This window comes from Myotis brandtii, unplaced genomic scaffold (assembly GCF_000412655.1).
Source record: "Myotis brandtii unplaced genomic scaffold, ASM41265v1 scaffold499, whole genome shotgun sequence".
Taxonomy (NCBI): Eukaryota; Metazoa; Chordata; class Mammalia; order Chiroptera; family Vespertilionidae; genus Myotis; species Myotis brandtii.
This window is the reverse complement of record NW_005369027.1, coordinates 2,019,025-2,031,564: the sequence shown is the minus strand read 5'-3', so window position 1 is coordinate 2,031,564 and position 12,540 is coordinate 2,019,025. Positions and strand designations below refer to the sequence as shown.

The window sequence follows — 12,540 nt, the reverse complement described above, 5'->3', positions numbered from 1 at the left end:
TAATCATACAATGAAATACTATGCAGCACTGAAAATGAATAAATTCCTCCCACATGCAACAATGTGGATGAATCTCACAATCATAATATTGAACAGAAGAAGCCAGACACAAAGCAAGCCATACTGTGTGGTTTTATTTGTATAAAGTTTAAAAACAATCAAAACTAAATCCATGTTGTTAGAAGCCAGAAAGCTGATTGGTTATTTCTGAGAAGAAGGGACAAATAGTGATTATGGGTGTGCAGAAAGGACTTCTGGGAGTCTGGTAAAGTTTCATGATTTGAAACTTGGTTTGGGTGGTCCTTACATGATTGAATTCACCATTCGTTAAGTGGCATAATTAAGATTTGTGCACTTTTTTCTATGTATCTTACAGTTAGTTACCAATTAAAACCTATTAAAAAGAGGAAAAGAATTGGAGGCAGTAAGTATCTGAAACTGCAAAAGAATCTGTTGTTTTTATTAATCCTCACCTGAGGATATTTTTTCCATTGATTTTTAGAGAGCGTGGGAGGGTGGGGGAGAGACTGAGAGAAGCATTGATGTGAGAGAGACACATGGATTGGTACCTCCTGCATACCTTGACCAAGGCTGGGGATGGAACTTGCAACCAAGGTACATGCCCTTGACCAGAATCAAACCCAAGATCCTTCAGTCCACTGGCTGATACTCTAACCAATGAGCAAAAAATTATATGACATATTTCAAAAGGATCACTTTGGCTTCTCTGTTGAAAATCACTGTAGGAGGGTAAATATGGAAGCAAGGAGATTAGTTTGTTTTAAAATAAGTTTTATTAAGGTATAATTTATACACAGTAAAATTCACCCTTAATTTAGATGCATTTTCTACTCTTGATATTTTCAATTTACAATATCAGGATGTAACCCATTGTAAATCAAGAATCATATGTACATGTAAGGTGTCTTATTTCATTTGGACTGCTCTAACAGAAATATCATAATCTGGGTGTCTTATAAACAACAACATTTATTTTTAGTTATTATTAGTTCTAGAGGCTGGGAAGTCCAAGATCATGAACTTGACATTCTGGTGAAGACTAGACAGCACCTTCTTTGCTGTGTTTTCACAAGGTGGAAGGGGCCAGGGATGTCTGGGGCCTTATTTATAAGGGTGCCCTAATAATGGTTGAATCATATTATGTTTTATAAACATAAACATGCAGAACCCCTAGCTTTTAGGACCCATTCACCTCCTAAAACCCCACCTCTGAATGCCCTCACATTGGGAATTAGTTTTCAACATATGAATTGGGGTGGGAGAGGCAGCACAAACAACATAGCAAAAAAGTCTTTATACATTATCTCCTTAGGAGCATTCCAAGCTAGTAGGGCTGTCCTGTATGTATGTTACTATCATCCACATGACTGCACGGTGGCATATGGTAGGGGCCAAATACATAATTGCTGAATGTATGAAAGGATGATTGAATGTTATGGTAAAAGTTGTTTGTTTTAACGTAAAAGTTATACAAAAGAAGAGGAGGTTGCTTCAAATAGAGCCTTACAGTTGAGTAAATACCTTCAAGTGTCTCTATAACCACATGTAGCAAGATTCCCAGTGTTCACCAGTTATTAGGAGACAGATTTACACCTTCAAACTTAATTTTATTTATTTATTTATTTAAATATATTTTTATTGATTTCAGAGAGGAAGGGAGAGGGAGAGAGAGATAGAAACATCAATGATGAGAGAGAATCACTGATCAGCTGCCTCCTGCACCCCCACCCCCCTTACTGGGGATCGAGCCCGCAACCTGGGCATGTGCTCTTGACTGGCATCGAACCTGGGACCCTTCAGTCCACAGGCCAGCGCTCTATCCACTGAGCCAAACTGGCTAGGGCCAAACTTAATTTTAAGTATGACATGTTCTTTTAGTAAGTTACAGAGAACGAGGGCTAATCATCTGCACATCACATCACCTCTACTGGGCAGTGGAAGAACAAATGAAAGATCAGAGGGTGTATGTTGGCTGAACAAATAATGATTTCCATCTGGAAAGAAATGGTATGCAATTTCTCCCTAACCTCTTACATTTTTTTTAGGTATTGCAGGATGCTGTGCTAAAACAACAGTTGCTCCTCTGGATCGAGTAAAAGTTTTATTACAAGCTCACAATCATCATTACAAACATTTAGGTGAGTTAATAGATGCTAAAGAAAAAGATGAATGAAAACATTATCCATCTGCAGGCTTGGTTTCCATTTGTGAATTACAGTAGAGGATCCAAAAGGGAATTACAGTTTGGGGGCATATTTTACAAGGGATATCTCTTATCCAATTTAGTCTTTTCATTTGCAGTAGTGGTTATAATCATTTTAGGGTGCTGATATCCTCTAAACCAAAATCTTTGAATCATTGTTTATTGGGATTACTGTGTCGCATCCTTGACAGACATGTTAACAGCATAGCCTGATTAAAAAAGTAAAATCAGTGATGGAGATATGGTTATTCCTTTAAACACTTAGTTAAATATGCCTTCTAGAAATCTTAGTGCAAGCAGAATCCAGTGCAGTTAGTATATATGGGTAAATGTACATTATTAAAAGAATATCAAGCCCTTAGTTGTTCTTTACAAACATAAAAATCCATTTAATTAACCTGGACACTAATAATATATCACTGCCCTGGTCGGTTTGGCTCAGTGGATAGAGCGTCGGCCTGCGGACTGAAGGGTCCCGGGTTTGATTCCTGGTCAGGGCACATACCCGGGTTGCGGGCTCCATCCCCAGTAGAGGGTGTGCAGGAGGCAGCCTGTCAATGATTCTCTGTCATCATGCATGTTTCTATCTCTCCTCCTTTCCTCTCTCTGAAGTCGAGGGTGATATATTAAAAAAATAATATATCGTTGATGGTAGTAATAATTTTTTGGAGCCTTTTTGGAGGACATTTTTGGTAAATGCATCAAAAAGATACATCCTTGCCCTAACTGGTTTGGCTCAGAGGATAGAGCGTCGGCCTGCGGACTGAAGGGTCCCAGGTTCGATTCCGGTCAAGGGCATGTACCTTGGTTGCGGGCACATCCCCAGTAGGGGGTGTGCAGGAGGCAGCTGATCGATGTTTCTCTCTCATCGATGTTTCTAACTCTCTATCCCTCTCCATTCCTCTCTGTAAAAAAAATCAATAAAATATATTTTTTAAAAAAGAAACTGCCATTGTTAACATGTTAAGTGTATTTCCTCCCTTACTTTTCATGCAATAAAATGCCATCTATTTAAAAAAAATACATCCTCGCAGTGTGGCTTAGTGGTTGAGTGTTGACCCTTGAATCAAGAGGTCCCTGTTCGATTCCCAGTCAGGGCACATGCCTGAGTTGCGTACTTGATCCCCAGTAGAGGACATGTAGAAGGCAGCCCATGGATTTTTCTCTCTCATTGATGTTTCCATCTCTCTATCCCTCTTCCTTCCTCTCTCTTTAAAAAATCCATAAAAACATATTTTTTTTTAAAAAAAAAACCCACACACACAAAAAACAAGCCTTTATTTAAAAAAAAAAAAAAGATTCTTCCTCTCCAGCCTTGCAATTCTAGTTCTAGGGGATTATTTTAAGGAAGTACTAATCAGAAATGTGCTAAAAAATGTGTATATGAGAATCAAAGCATTATTTGTGTTAGTAAAAATAACAAACCGAGACAAAGCTTTTAATAATAGGGAATTGGTTAAATAAGTATTATTTAGATAAATAAATAAGTCCATATTATAGACTATTTTGCAATTATAAAACTTACAAAAGTATTGACTATGAACAATGTTCATAATGTATTAGTTAAATGTGGAAATATTACAACATGGTAGAATTATATTGCATTTTATATAAATAAATGTGCTTAGACAAAAGGCTAGAAGGACAAACATTAACATTAGTGGTTAATATTCAGTGGTGAGATTAGAGTAAATTTTTTTCCTCTAAGTCTGCGATTTTCAAACTTTTTCATCTCATGGCACACATAAGCTAATTACTAAAATTCTGCGGCACACCAAAAAAAATTTTTTTGCTGATCTGATGAAAATAGTATAATTTTGATCCATTCATACTGGATGGCTATTGTTGTTGGTTGTTGTAATTAAATGTTTTTATTGATTTAATAGAGAGAGGAAGGGAGAAGGAGAGAGAAACATAGATTGGCTGCCTCCTGCACGCCCCCTACTGGGGACTGAGCCTGCAACCCCAGCATGTGCCTTAATCGAACTGGCAACTTCCTGGTGCAAGGGATGACATTCTAAACCATACTGACTTGACATTTTTTTATTTGACAACCTTAGGGAAAAGAGGACAGTGCCCCTGACTAAATAGTCTGGTATTGCATGTTTAAAAATTTTGGGGGGCACACAGGTTGAAAACCACTGTTCTAAGTTAATTTGTAATAATGTTGAACATACATGTAGTACCTTTTCAATTAGAGGGAAAAAGATTTTAGAAAAATTAATGTGGACAGAAACCAAGAAAGAAATTAGGTTGAGGCAACTAACTCAGGCCACTTCATTGCTTTACAGTTTCTTGCATAATTGGATAGGAATGATGTGTGCTCTGCTGTGCAGCATCCTATATAATAAAAGCCCAATATTCAAATCAACCAAATGGCAGAACTACTGGTGCAATGACTGGTGGCTATGACACACACTGACCACCAGGGGGCAAGATGCTCAATGCAGGAGCTGCCCCTAACCTGCAGGCCCCAGGCCAGTCTAGGCGGGTGCCAGCGGGGGGCCCCCCGATTGCCCCGCTGGTCGCCCCACAGATCAGCCCCTGATCGTCAGCCAGGCCTAGGAACCCTATCCGTGCATGAATTTCGTGCACTGGACCTCTAGTCAGTGTATTAACCCTTTGAGTGCCAACCAATATCCTAGAAACTATGCTAAAATTGCCAAGGCAGCCCTAACCGGTTTGGCTCAGTGGATAGAGCGTCGGCCTGCGGACTGAAAGGTCCCAGGTTCGATTCTGGTCAAGGGCATGTACCTTGGTTGCAGGCACATCCCCAGTAGGAGGTGTGTAGGAGGCAGCTGATCAATGTTTCTCTCTCATCGATGTTTCTAACTCTCTATCCCTCTCCCTTCCTCTCTGTAAAAAATCAATAAAATATATTTAAAAAAAAATTCTGCCAACAGTGGTGACTTTAAAAAAAATAAAAATAAAATTGCCAAGGCATTTTTGCTGATTTTACAGCAGTATAGGAAAAAAATTATGAATCGCAAGTAAATGAAGTTACATATTCAAAAACTTAAGGAAACCTTTACTACATTTGTTTTCATCTTTGACATATATTGTTTGCTGATTGTATTATAAAATACTAGTAGAAAAAAAAATTGCCGATAGCGCTCCCAGCACTTTTGGCGAAAGACAAGAGGAACGCGATCGCGCTCCCCGGCACTCTAGGGGTTAACAGAGTGGATAAGAATCAATTATTATTTTTTGAAGATGCCACATACTTTTTTTTTATTATTGATTTTAGAGAGAGAGAGAGAAACATCTTTGTTGTTCCACTTATTTATTCATTCACTATTTCATTCTTGTATGTGCCCCAACTTGTGATTGAACCCACAACCTTGGCTTATTGAAACAAGTCTCTAACCAGCTGTGCTACCCAGCAAGGGTCAATTCTTTTTCAATGGTTTTTTTTAATGTGATTTTTCTAAAAAAAATTTTTTTTTTTTTTTGGTATAGCAAAGGGGGGGATTTATTGAAAAACAAGTACAGACTCCCACATGGGGAGAGGGAAAGAGTCGCCCAGAAGGGACTCCCACATAGGGAGGGGGAAAGGATCCCCTAAAAATTGTTTTTGAATGTATATTTTATATCTTATATTAATTGTAGCTCATTTTCTTGTCAATATTTTTAATACTAATTTTTTACTTAAAATTGAAAGAAAAAAATTGCTACCATATCTGTCCAGCAAAGAATTCTATATTTTCACAGTGTGCTGCTCATGTGTAGAAAGAATGAGACCTTTGAATTTATTGAGAGATTATATAAAACTGAAAAGGAAGGAAATTATTTTCTTTTGTTATCTAAATTGAAGGTGAAAAGGAGATGAATTATTTTACTCAGTATCTTGGAGTCCTTTACAATGACCCAACATAGGAATGTCTGAGCAGGATTGTTTTATTCCTTTAATCTTCTCCCCATGCTGATCTTTGTTAGCTTGTTTACTGATTTGTAATCATTAGATTACACATTCACATTAGATTTCATGCTCTACAGGACTGAATGCCATGGGTTACAGTATACCCTACAAAGTATGCAAAATTTAAAATAGAATTTGTGGGGAGATTGAGGTATCTTTAAAATATACAAGCCATTAAAAAAAGGTGTTGTTGACTTTTTATTATTTTTATTATTATTAAATATATTTTATTGATTCCAGAGAGGAAAGGAGAGGGAGGGAGAGAAACATCAGTGATGAGAATCATTAACCAGCTGCCTCCTGAATGCCCCCCACCGGGGAGAGCCCACAACATCAATGATGAGAAAGAATCATTGATCAGCTGCCTCCTGCATGCCCCACTCTGGGGATCAAGCCTGCAACCTGGGCATGTGCCCCGACCGGGAATCGAACCAAGACCTCCTCGTTCATAGGTCGATGCTCAACCACTGAGCAACACCAGCCAGGCAGAAGATGTGCTATTGAATAAAACTTCTTTAGCTTCTTTTAAAAAATGTGTTAGCCATTCATTTCTTGGGTTTTTGCTACTGTCCAGTGAGTGTGTAGTGAGGGCAGTACTGCCAGTGCCTAAACCAGGGGTGGGGAACGTCCGGCCCTCCGGCCATATAAGGCCGGCGAAATCATTTGGTCTGGCTCTGCCAAGGCATGAGGGGTGAGTTAATTAAATGTTTGACCAAATGTAGCAGGCTAATTTTTAAGTTGGTAATCTTGTAATGATGTTATAAATATCCAATGGCCCTTGGCACAAAAAGGTTCCCCACCCCTGGCCCAAACAGTACTTCATATTAGTGAGAATTCTGCTTTACCATGGTGCAATTTTTGGAAAAAATAAAATAAATAAATAGCCCGCCTGGCATGGTTCAGTGTTTGACCTATGAACCGGGAGGTTACGGTTCCATTCCTGATTGGGGCACATGCCTGGGTTCTGGGCTCGATCCCCAGTGTGATGAGTGCAGGAGGTGGCCAATCAGTGATTCTCTCTCATCATTTATGTTTCTATCTCTCCCTCCCCTTCCTCTTTGAAATCAATAAAAATATATTATAAATAAATAAATAAATAAAATTCAAAATGAGCCTAGTGATTTACTTTCATATTTGATCAAATTTTTGTTTCAAAAATTTGGAAAGGAGCTTGAATTTAAATAGTTTAATAATGTAGCCCAGCTGGAGTGGTTCGGTGGTTGAGCGTGGACACATGAACCAACAGGTCACTGATTCCTTTCCCAGTGACGGCACATGCCCAGGTTTCAGGCTCAGTCCTCAGTAGGGGTCATGCAGTAGGCAGCTGGTCAAGGATGTTTCTCTCTTATTGATGTTTCTATCTCTCTATTCTTCTCCCTTCCTCTCTCTCTAAAAATCAATAAAAATATTTAAATACTTTAATAATGGAAGTATTCAGTGATATGTTTATTGGAAGTCTGTACTACAATGGGATTAGTGATTAATCTTATTTTTTTCTCTTTTTTTATTTATTAGTTTTTACTTTTTTGCATGTATAATTATTATTATTTTTCTTTATTGATTAAGGTATTACATATGTGTCCTTATCCCCCCTAAAATTAATAGAATAAAAATATCAATATTTAGGATCAGAACTTAGGCCTTTATCAGTATTCTTAAAGTGTCCTAATAATGAAAATTTGCCCCCAAATTTAAATTGCTTTAATAGTTTTTTATTTGTTTCTTTTATTTAGCAGTATTCTTTTTAAAAATATATATTTTTATTGATTTCAGAGAGGAAGGAAGAAGGATAGAGAGATAGAGACATCAATGATGAGAGAGAATCATTGATTGGCTGTCTCCCACACGCCCCCTACTGGGGATCGAGCCCACAATCTGGGCATGTGCTCTTGACCAGAATCGAACCTGGGACCCTTCAGTCCACAGGCTGATGCTATATTTATCCACTGAGCCAAACCAGCTAGGGTTATTTAGCAGTATTCTTATGTAAACAAACCACACATGTATCTGGGCAGTCTGGGAAACTTTTTTCATCCTTCCAGATAGAGTTGATCATCTGCACTGCTGTATATAGACCTTGAATATATTTCTGTTGTTAATATTTTTTAGATTGCTATAGTTGAATATAATTTATGATAATTACAAATATAATTTACTATAATTTGTAGCTGTTTTTGCTAGTATATGTTTTATATTTATGTAATTTGAGCAAGTGAGGCATTTTAAGTAGTATTAACTTATACAGAAATTACTATTCATGTAATTCATCAAACAAAATTATATTATGAATGATGGCATTAGTAATCTGTGATTGTTATGAAAATTTGAATTTAGATAGTTTTCTGTTTTAATATTTTTTTTCTAAAAATCTTTCTAAAAATAGGAGTATTTTCTACATTGCGTGCAGTTCCCCAAAAGGAGGGATACCTTGGATTGTATAAAGGGAATGGTGCAATGATGATTCGAATCTTTCCCTATGGGGCAATCCAGTTTATGGCGTTTGAGCACTACAAAACGGTGAAGTTTTGTTTTCTTTTGTTTCCTTAAATATCATGCTTAGTTGAGAAGGCATTTGCTTTGGCCTATAAAGTTACTTTGGAAGATGGCTAAATTAATGCCTTTTTGAAGGAATAAGACTTGTGATAGTTTAAAATTTTAAATATAACTTGGTTTTTGAAGTTATCTATTTCAGAATTATTAGTCATTTTTGAGAAAATTGTTTATATTCACATTTAGGAAGAAGAGCCAAAGTATCCTTCAAGTAGATAATAATAAATGCTTAAACTATTAATAGCTCTTTAATGTGCTTTTTGTGTCTGAATTGTAGGAGAGGAACATTGTGGCTTTTGATTTTCTTTTTAAAAAAATATATATTTTATTGATTTTTTACAGAGAGGAAGGGAGAGGGATAGAGAGTTAGATACATCGATGAGAGAGAAACATCGATCAGCTGCCTCCTGCACACCTCCCACTGGGGATGTGCCCGCAACCAAGGTACATGCCCTTGACCGGAATCGAACCTGGGACCCTTCAGTCCGCAGGCCAACGCTCTATCCACCGAGCCAAACCGGTTAGGGCTGATTTTCTTATTAAAATGGCAAAATCATATTGTAAAAGTTTGTTAATAAATAATGATCTAATAAGTTAACAGCTTTTTCTGTCTTACTCATTGATCAGGTTTCTTTTTTCTAGCTGACTGAAAGTTTATCCTCTCAAATATTCAGACATCTTAACACAGAAAGGGGTTAAATTTCACAGTGTATCTTTTTTTTTAATGACTCCATTTTAAAATTTTATTTATTTATTTTTTAGATAGAGAGGGAGAGAGAGAAACATCGATGGGTTGCTTGCCATAAGCATCCTTCCAGGAATGGAATGCACAACCTGGGTATGTGCCCTGAACTGGAATCAAACCTGCCACCTTTCGGTGTATGGGATAATGCTCCAACAACTGAGCCACACCTGCGAGGGCTCACAGTGTATCTTAAAATGAAAGTAAACTTTAGAGATGGGACAACATTCTAAGCTAGCCTGTCAGATAGAATGGATGCCCTCAGTATATTAAGACTGCATTGTCTGTAGAAGCATTTTATTCCTACTACTCCCATTCACACTTTATTTGTGGTCATCAATGTGTAGTATATTCAGTAATTCTAAGGTAGATTGCTCTGTAAAAGTACAAAATTAGAGCAGAGGCTGTAGAGGAAATATCTGACCTCTTCATAATGTGATATAACGCTGTCCAGCTTCATATAAGTGTGCTCATTTCACTCCCATTTAATACTGATTTTCTTTTTACTAGTTCTGTAACTCTTTTGAAATAAGTCTTCATTATTAAACAGTGAAATGGGTAGCATTTTTAAAATATCTTATTTAAAAATATTTGATGTTTTTGGTTTCTAGTTCATTACTACAAAGCTGGGAATTTCTGGTCATGTGCACAGATTAATGGCTGGATCCATGGCAGGTAAGAGGAGTGGGTATATTTTATTTCTAACAAATTTAATTTGGTTTAGCTGATATGTGTGACATTAAGTAGCATACATTTGTTAACTTTCTATATTCAATTATATAAGAAATCATTGATATTTCTACTCAAAAAGAGCATTTTACATTAGGAGATGGTAAGGAATAGTCTAAACTTACAACAAAGGAAAAAACATATAGTCTCTTTGACAATTCTCCTTCTGAAAATGTTTTTGTTTTGTTTTTCTAAAATTTTTTTAAAATTATAACAACTATAGTAATACCTACTCCTATACAATGAAAATAGTTTCACTCCCTAGAAGCAATCAGTATTAATAATTTCTTATGTATGCTTTTTTCTAACCCTACCCTATGGGATAAGAACTTTTCTTTTAGTTATCTCAAGACTCTTTCTATATCAGTACATAGATCTTATTTTTTAATTTTTTATTTTTTTAAAATATATTTTATTGATTTTTTACAGAGAGGAAGGGAGAGAGATAGAGAGCTAGAAACATCGATCAGCTGCCTCCTGCACACTCCCCACTGGAGATGTGCCCGCAACCAAGTCACATGCCCTTGACCAGAATCGAACCTGGGACCTTTCAGTCCGCAGGCCGACGCTCTATCCACTGAGCCAAACCGGCTACGGCTAGATCTTATTTTTTTAAAGAATTGCATTATATCCTTTTTTTTGAGAGGTCAAATTTTTTTCTTTTTATTTTTAGAACTGTGTTATATTCTAAGGTAATGTACCATGATTTATTTAATCAATCCCCTATTGATTGACATTTGGGATATTTTCAGTTTCTGTTTTACAAATAACACATTGTACTTGTGTGACTATATCTGTAGAATAAATTTTCAGAAGGGAAATTGCTTTATCAGAGGATATGTATATTTAAATTTTGACAGACATTGGCAAACTGATCTCCATAATGCTTTCAATGGCCTTTTCCCCTATGGATCTTATAAAAATTTTAATACATAGAAATTAATTATGAATAAGGTTGATCAGCATTTCAAATTTTAGTGACCATTTGTATTTATCTTAGTTGTTTCTATTCTTTAAATATTCATTTTTATGAGTTTTGGAATTAGGACATTTGTTTTCTTTTCTGTGAAATATTGCTAATATTTTATATCCCAGTTTTAGATATGTCTTTTGACCTTATTTGTGATTTTTTAGAAAAGTTCATCTAAAAGTTGTTTTTAACCCCCTCATATTGAAGTTTTACATAGCCAAATGCGTTAGTCTTTTTCTCTGTGGCTTTAACATTTTGTGTTGTGTTTATAAATGCCTTTCCCTTTCTTTTTTTAAAACATATTTTTATTGCCCTAGCTGGTTTGGCTCAGTGGATAGAGCATTGGCCTGCGGACTGAAGGGTCCCAGGTTTGATTCCGGTCAAGGGCACATGCCCAGGTTGTGAGATCGATCCCCAGTAGGGGGCATGCAGGAGGCAGCCAATCAATGATGAGAGAGAATCATTGATCAGCTGCTTCTGCACGCCCCCTACTGGGGATCGATCCCACAACCTGGGCATGTGCCCTTGAACGGAATCGAACTCAAGACCCTTCAGTCCGAAGGCTGACACTTTATCCACTGAGCCAAACCAGCCAGGGCAATGCCTTTCCCTTTCTAAGTGCAACAGCTATTTGCCAGGTGGCCAGGTGGTATAGAAATATTTGAGTATTTTACATTGACATGACGGTGTTGGTGAGTAATATTAGCTAACATGTATTGCTCAATTGCTATGTGCTGTTTGTTCATAGACCTGAGCCTGTGACATGTCATCTTGCCTATTGCTATGGAGATAGTTTTTCCTTCTGCTATCTTATGTTGAAATAGACAATAGAATTTACAAAATACTTGTGACCCATTTACACTGTACTGTTTTAGTGCTAACAATATATCTTCACAATGGGCAGAGCTTGAAAAGATTTTACAAACTGACCCTTTACTTACAAGTTTGTTTTCAGCTTATGCTATTATGATAAAATTGTATCAATATCACCTTTGATTTCATTAGGCTTTCATCATTGCTATAATTTGAGAACACAACAAATGATAGGAAAGATATATATATATATCTTTCATAAATGTGACATATATGATGTGATATAATGATAGGAAAGAGATATATGTGTCAAAAAATTTATTGTACATTTAAGTTTTTACTTTTTTCAGGTATGACAGCAGTTATCTGTACTTACCCTCTTGACATGGTTAGAGTTCGCCTAGCATTCCAGGTGAAAGGGGAACACACTTACACAGGAATTATTCATGCATTCAAAACAATTTATGCAAAGGTACATATTTACTTTTCTCATTTATAACGTCTTTTTATATTTAGAAAAATATTTTGAATATTATCTAAATAAGTATCCTATTATTTATAAGTAATTGATAATACAGTGGGGCCTTGACTTA

At 36.5% G+C, this 12,540-nt stretch overlaps 1 protein-coding gene across 1 annotated transcript in view; it reads left to right on the top strand.

Annotated features, from left to right (window-relative positions):
* The first annotated feature begins 2,047 nt into the window (after positions 1-2,047).
* The window catches only part of SLC25A16 (solute carrier family 25 (mitochondrial carrier), member 16), a 27,686-nt gene continuing 17,193 nt past the window's right edge, over positions 2,048-12,540 (top strand). The window contains exons 1-4 of the mRNA XM_014548181.1: positions 2,048-2,159; positions 8,527-8,660; positions 10,047-10,110; positions 12,298-12,419. Of these exons, the coding sequence (XP_014403667.1) occupies positions 8,598-8,660; positions 10,047-10,110; positions 12,298-12,419 (249 nt within the window). The 5' untranslated portion in view covers positions 2,048-2,159; positions 8,527-8,597. The remainder of the gene's footprint in view (positions 2,160-8,526; positions 8,661-10,046; positions 10,111-12,297; positions 12,420-12,540) is intronic.